The 6,000-nt window shown below is 51.9% G+C and overlaps 1 protein-coding gene across 2 annotated transcripts in view; it reads left to right on the top strand.

Moving 5' to 3' along the window:
* Window positions 1-935: 935 nt before the first annotated feature.
* The window catches only part of NSG2 (neuronal vesicle trafficking associated 2), a 29,870-nt gene continuing 24,805 nt past the window's right edge, over window positions 936-6,000 (top strand). The window contains exons 1-2 of one of the 2 annotated variants that reach the window (XM_041489967.1): window positions 936-1,007; window positions 1,849-1,999. In XM_041489967.1, coding sequence (XP_041345901.1) covers window positions 1,871-1,999 — 129 coding nt within the window. In that variant the 5' untranslated portion in view covers window positions 936-1,007; window positions 1,849-1,870. Of the gene's footprint in view, window positions 1,008-1,848; window positions 2,000-6,000 lie in introns of those variants that run through there. The other variant, XM_041489968.1, reaches the window with a different exon arrangement.

Raw genomic sequence — 6,000 nt, 5'->3', positions numbered from 1 at the left:
GGGGGCCGTGTGGGGGGGGGGAGGGAGCCGCCGCCCCGCCCGCCTCAGTCACCGGCGGAGCCGCAGCGAGCGCAGCGCTGTCCCTTCAGCACCGCTCCCCCCGCGGACACCGCGGGCTCCACACCGGCCCCGCCGCCGCCTCTCGCCGCCTGCTTGGCAGTAAGTAACGCAGCCGTGCCCGCAGAACCCTCGCCCTGAACGCCGGCTCCCGGGGAGCTGGGAAGGGGGGACCCCCGAGCGCTCTGGGATGTGCAGGGGAGGGGGTTCTGAACCCTGCAGGGGGCTGCAAAAATGGGAGAGGGGTAACAAAAACCCTCCTGGGGTCAGTGGGAGACGCGCCGTGTCCCCGTGTCCCGCTGCGTGTCCGCGGTGGTGGCGGTGCGGGTGGCGCTCCCGGTGATGCTGGTGACATTCCCGGTGATGCTGGTGACATTCCCGCTGGTGCTGGTGGCTCTCCTGCCAGCACTGGTGATATTCCCGGTAGTGCTGGTGACATTCCCGGTGGTGCTGGTGTCATTCCCGGTGGTGCTGGTGTCATTCCCAGTAGTGTTGGTGGCTCTCCCGGCGCTTTGGGATCCGCCGCGTTTGGGCTGACAGCGAGGGTTTTAAAGGCTGTTTGTGGGGTTTAGAGGCTGTTTGTGGGATTTAAAGGCTTTTTTTTTGTAGGGTTTAGAGGGTGTTTGTGGCGTTTAGAGGGTGTTTTTGGGGTTTAGAGCGTGTCTGTGTAAGGCAAACGCTTTGGCGTAGTGAAGTGACATTCCCTGAAACCCAGGCACCGACACCTGAACCCAAAGCGAGCAGGGCAAGGCAGGAATTGTCCCCTTCCCCCTGCCCCGGTGACATTGCTCGTCTCCCCCGCTTTCAGGTCTGGAAAGCCGCCGCCCCGCCCGCCTCAGTCACCGGCGGAGCCGCAGCGAGCGCAGCGCTGTCCCTTCAGCACCGCTCCCCCCGCGGACACCGCGGGCTCCACACCGGCCCCGCCGCCGCCTCTCGCCGCCTGCTTGGCAGTAAGTAACGCAGCCGTGCCCGCAGAACCCTCGCCCTGAACGCCGGCTCCCGGGGAGCTGGGAAGGGGGGACCCCCGAGCGCTCTGGGATGTGCAGGGGAGGGGGTTCTGAACCCTGCAGGGGGCTGCAAAAATGGGAGAGGGGTAACAAAAACCCTCCTGGGGTCAGTGGGAGACGCGCCGTGTCCCCGTGTCCCGCTGCGTGTCCGCGGTGGTGGCGGTGCGGGTGGCGCTCCCGGTGATGCTGGTGACATTCCCGGTGATGCTGGTGACATTCCCGCTGGTGCTGGTGGCTCTCCTGCCAGCACTGGTGATATTCCCGGTAGTGCTGGTGACATTCCCGGTGGTGCTGGTGTCATTCCCGGTGGTGTTGGTGGCTCTCCCGGCGCTTTGGGATCCGCCGCGTTTGGGCTGACAGCGAGGGTTTTAAAGGCTGTTTGTGGGGTTTAGAGGCTGTTTGTGGGATTTAAAGGCTTTTTTTTTTGTAGGGTTTAGAGGGTGTTTGTGGCGTTTAGAGGGTGTTTTTTGGGGTTTAGAGCGTGTCTGTGTAAGGCAAACGCTTTGGCGTAGTGAAGTGACATTCCCTGAAACCCAGGCACCGACACCTGAACCCAAAGCGAGCAGGGCAAGGCAGGAATTGTCCCCTTCCCCCTGCCCCGGTGACATTGCTCGTCTGTTTTTGGGGTTTAGAGCGTGTCTGTGTAAGGCAAACGCTTTGGTGTAGTGAAGTGACATTCCCTGAAACCCAGGCACCGACACCTGAACCCAAAGCGAGCAGGGCAAGGCAGGAATTGTCCCCTTCCCCCTGCCCCGGTGACATTGCTCGTCTCCCCCGCTTTCAGGTCTGGAAAGCCGGGTGCAAGGATGGTGAAGCTGGGGAGTAATTTGAACGACAAGAACAACAAACAACCATCCAACGAAGATGGTTTTCAGACAGTTCCTTTGATCACGCCTTTGGAAGTAAATCACCTGCAGTTCCCGGCTCCGGAAAAGGTAAAACAAAACCAGAATGTGCTCCTGCATGGTTGCGCACACGGACGTGCCCCTTGGTTGTCACTGGGCTCTAGTGATGGGAATTGTGGCACATTTATTCAATAAATAAACAGGGGTTATCTTTCACTGTGTGTTTATCTGTTTTAACATGGCAGATAAGCACGCAGCAGTCCCCCGATGCCCTCCTTCCTCAAAAAAAGAACCCCAAATATTCCTAAATACAACTAGAAAAAAAAAAAGCTTGGTGTGTTTCTCTTATAAGAGCTGGGAAAACTGAGGAGCAGAGTGCAATATGTTATTATCAGTCAGATTAATGGCCTGCTTTGAGAGGCGGTAATGTGATAACTCTGCCGAAATAAGCAGCTGTTTTAATTATCTCAGTTAAGCTCCGTTTTCTTCTCTGTGGCTTTGCAAAGCTGATTTGGGCACTGAGGATGCTGATTTCTCTGGGGAGAGTGGCTGAGTTCCTGGGGGACAGCCCAGGGACTCGTTTGGCCCCGGGCAGGGGACATTGTTCTCCCCTGCCCTCTCAAGTCTCTCACACCTGAATGCAGCACTAAACTCCCAGGAATGTGCGATTGGCTGCAGGTTGTGTTGGGATTTTTTGGCTGCAGGGTGAACTAGGAAATCTTTTGTCTACATCCCTGTGGGGGTGATGCATATCAGTATAACCTGGTGAGGACAAGATGAGACTGTAAAAATCCGTATTCCCCAACAGCCCTCACCAAAATAAAGCCTGTCTGCAATGTAGTTCCCAGATACCACAGAGGTGGAGCCAGCCCACCCCAAAGTACAGACAGAATGATTAGATCTCGCAGGATAATGGAATAACAGCAAAATTAACACTGATGGTTATTGAACATATATCCTGCTTTTACCGTGGTACAAAATGAATTTTCCCTAAATACATTAGGAGAACATGGTGATGGATGTGATAAACCTCTCTAGGTAGACAAACCATGTTTATTTTAGGATAGAGCTGAGTCAACTGCCTTGACATCCTGGGAACCAGAGCTGTGCCAGACAAAGGAACTGGTTCCATTCTCATGGCAATCAGGAGCAACTTGGCTTCATTCACGAGAGTTAGACTTCTATAAATTGTTGTGAAACAGAGGCTAAGTCAGCCCTTATCTGTGACTCTGATAAATAAGATTAAGCAAAATAATGCGGGCAAAGCAATATGATTTGTTATAAATGTCTGAAAAGTTTAGGGGAACCGTAGGTGTGTAAAAGTCGCTCTTTTGATGCCAATACAAAGGGCTCGTTGAGATCACCCATAACAAAAACCCTCCTGGGGTCAGTGGGAGACGCGCCGTGTCCCCGTGTCCCGCTGCGTGTCCGCGGTGGTGGCGGTGCGGGTGGCGCTCCCGGTGATGCTGGTGACATTCCCGGTGATGCTGGTGACATTCCCGCTGGTGCTGGTGGCTCTCCTGCCAGCACTGGTGATATTCCCGGTAGTGCTGGTGACATTCCCGGTGGTGCTGGTGTCATTCCCGGTGGTGTTGGTGGCTCTCCCGGCGCTTTGGGATCCGCCGCGTTTGGGCTGACAGCGAGGGTTTTAAAGGCTGTTTGTGGGGTTTAGAGGCTGCGTAGGTGTGTAAAAGTCGCTCTTTTGATGCCAATACAAAGGGCTCGTTGAGATCACCCAGTGTCACATGGCAATGTGGAATTTAAAGACTTGCGGAGCAGGTGAGACATGGATTACCCAACAAAGATCTTTCCAAGCTGATCGAGTGGTAACGAGTGTGTTCCAGTTGCCTGTTGGTGAGCAAACACTGGCTTGGATCGGTGTGGTGTGATTCCTTGCTGATTTTTCTGTTTAAACATGCCCACATCAATAATTCACGTGTTGTTAGGTTACATTACCTTCATTAGCATATATTACTGCCAATGCATCTACCAACATCCATATTTTTCTTTGCTGGAAGTGTGGGATGTATCTCCGGGCGTGCTGAGCGTGATTCAGAACTCATTAGAGTCAGAGCTATTGATTTCTGCAGGCTGTGGTTCATCTCCGTGCAGCAGGCCCGCAGTTAACGGGCTGGAAATCCCTTCACCAGGAGGAGAGGTTATTTATGATAAAAGCAAAATAATTCACGACCTGTTTCCTTTGCTCTCTGTAGAAGGGGTTCTGGTGGGGTGACTTCACCCTGGGGCAGAGGGGCTGTTTAAAGAGCTGCTGATAAGGAGCTGAGCCTCAGGTGAAAAGCTTGGGCGGAGGTTAAATGAGAGGGGCAAATTTCAGCTTTGTTCTTGAGAAACCAAAGCTAGTGCTGAATTCAGGCAGGCTGTCCCCTTGAGGAGGAGTGGACATGGATTTCAAGTCTTTCAGGGTATATTCTTGTTTGGACTTGCCTTGCTGTTAGGAGACTGGATTAAGAAAACACCTAAAATTGACTTTTCTCCCCGAGCAGTTGATTTTTAGCCCGGGAGAATGAGGTCATGAGGCTTCCTGTGCCTGGTGCAGGGGATGCTGCAGGAGCCAGCAGAGCCCGACGAGCTCCGGTGTCGGCTGTGAGGGACAGCTCCGGTGTCGCGGGTGAGGGACAGCTCCGCGGGGCTCTCCAGCCTCGGGGCTTTCCTGCGATCCACAGGGAGGCAATGCTGCCGGCCAGCTCCTGCATCGCATCCTCGGCACTCCACGGACAGCGTGCATTGTCCTGGCAGCCCCTGTAACTGAAGCCTAAAAAAAAAAAAAAAATCTAGCCTTGCTAAGTATTCCCCTTTTTGGGCTTCTCTTCGTTGTCAGAAGAGATTTTCATTTAGGAAACTGAGCTTTTGACCTGCATCTAACCCTGGGGTCAGGGCAATCCAGGGGGCGTTAAAAACCAGGGCAGGGAGGTTTGGGTGCAGCTCAGGGCTCTGTCTAGAGGAGGAGTAGTAACAGCTTTGGATAGTGATCCAAGAGTGTACAAGGCTTGTGCTGGGCAGCTCAGCTGCTGTTCTTACAATGACACCTTCACCTGGTGTGTCTTTGCAAGTTCTGTTCCTTTATAGGCTTTTTCTTTCAGTTGAGTCTTAGATACCTGCATGCAAGTTGAAGAACGTCAAACCTATTGTTTGTTAAAAGCACCCCACAAAGCCTGTGTAATCTACAGACTGAAAATTGTGGTTCAAGGGCCTTGAATTCCTGATTTTTTTTTTCTTTATTTTAAGGACGTTTTTGTAGCTGAATCACTTTAAGAGTCACTCAGAGTGACTCTCAGCATTAACCTAGGTAGGTGTTTCACCAGAGCTTCCATCATCTCTTGCCAAGTGTTTTTTATGTCTGGTTCCTCTGTCACAGGACGAATATGGAGATAGAATATAAAAATGAGGCTTTTACTGATGTGATGTAAAGCCTGAAGTCCAGCTCTTTTGAGATAGTTCCTTGAAGAAATCACATGGGAGGTGAGAAAGGAAAACTCTTAATGGTGTGCTTAAATTTCCTGTCTGTCCTTTTGGGGGTGCTTTCCTAACAGGCTTGTTCTCCAAAGCACTGAGAGCTTAGCAGCTCCTTCTGACTTCCACCTTGCTGCTGTTGGAAAAATGCAGGCAGGATTTCAGGAGGCTTCAATTTGGCAACCTTTCTTTTTTAAAATTGCAGGCCATTGGAATGTCTTTTTCCTTCTCCCACCGAAGGAGGATATCCCCTCCTGCTCCTCCTGCAGCATCAGCATTCTCATCCTTCTGTCAGCACTTGTGTGGCTGCAGGGAGACAAACAGACCCAGGACAGGAATTGTCCCCCTAAGGTGCTAAGCCTGCTGTGCATTTATATTTATTGACAATCTTCAAGCATTTCCCTTGTCCCCTGTTCTCTTGCTGGAGCAGAAGGCAAAGTCAGGTGCTCCTAAATCATTTTTGCATGGCCTTTTTGGTGAGATCCATCCATGTAACAGCAATAATAGCCCCATCAACAATGACAAGCCCTTGACCAGGCTTTTTATGTCTCTGAATTTCATTTAATCTGACTCAAAAAAAAGAAAAAAAAACAAAAAAACCCAAAAAACAACAGAAGTCT

This window comes from Pyrgilauda ruficollis, unplaced genomic scaffold (assembly GCF_017590135.1).
Source record: "Pyrgilauda ruficollis isolate IOZ18807 unplaced genomic scaffold, ASM1759013v1 scaffold97, whole genome shotgun sequence".
NCBI lineage: Eukaryota > Metazoa > Chordata > Aves > Passeriformes > Passeridae > Pyrgilauda > Pyrgilauda ruficollis.
The sequence above is the reverse complement of the archived record's forward strand: the minus strand, read 5'-3'. Positions and strand labels throughout refer to the sequence as shown.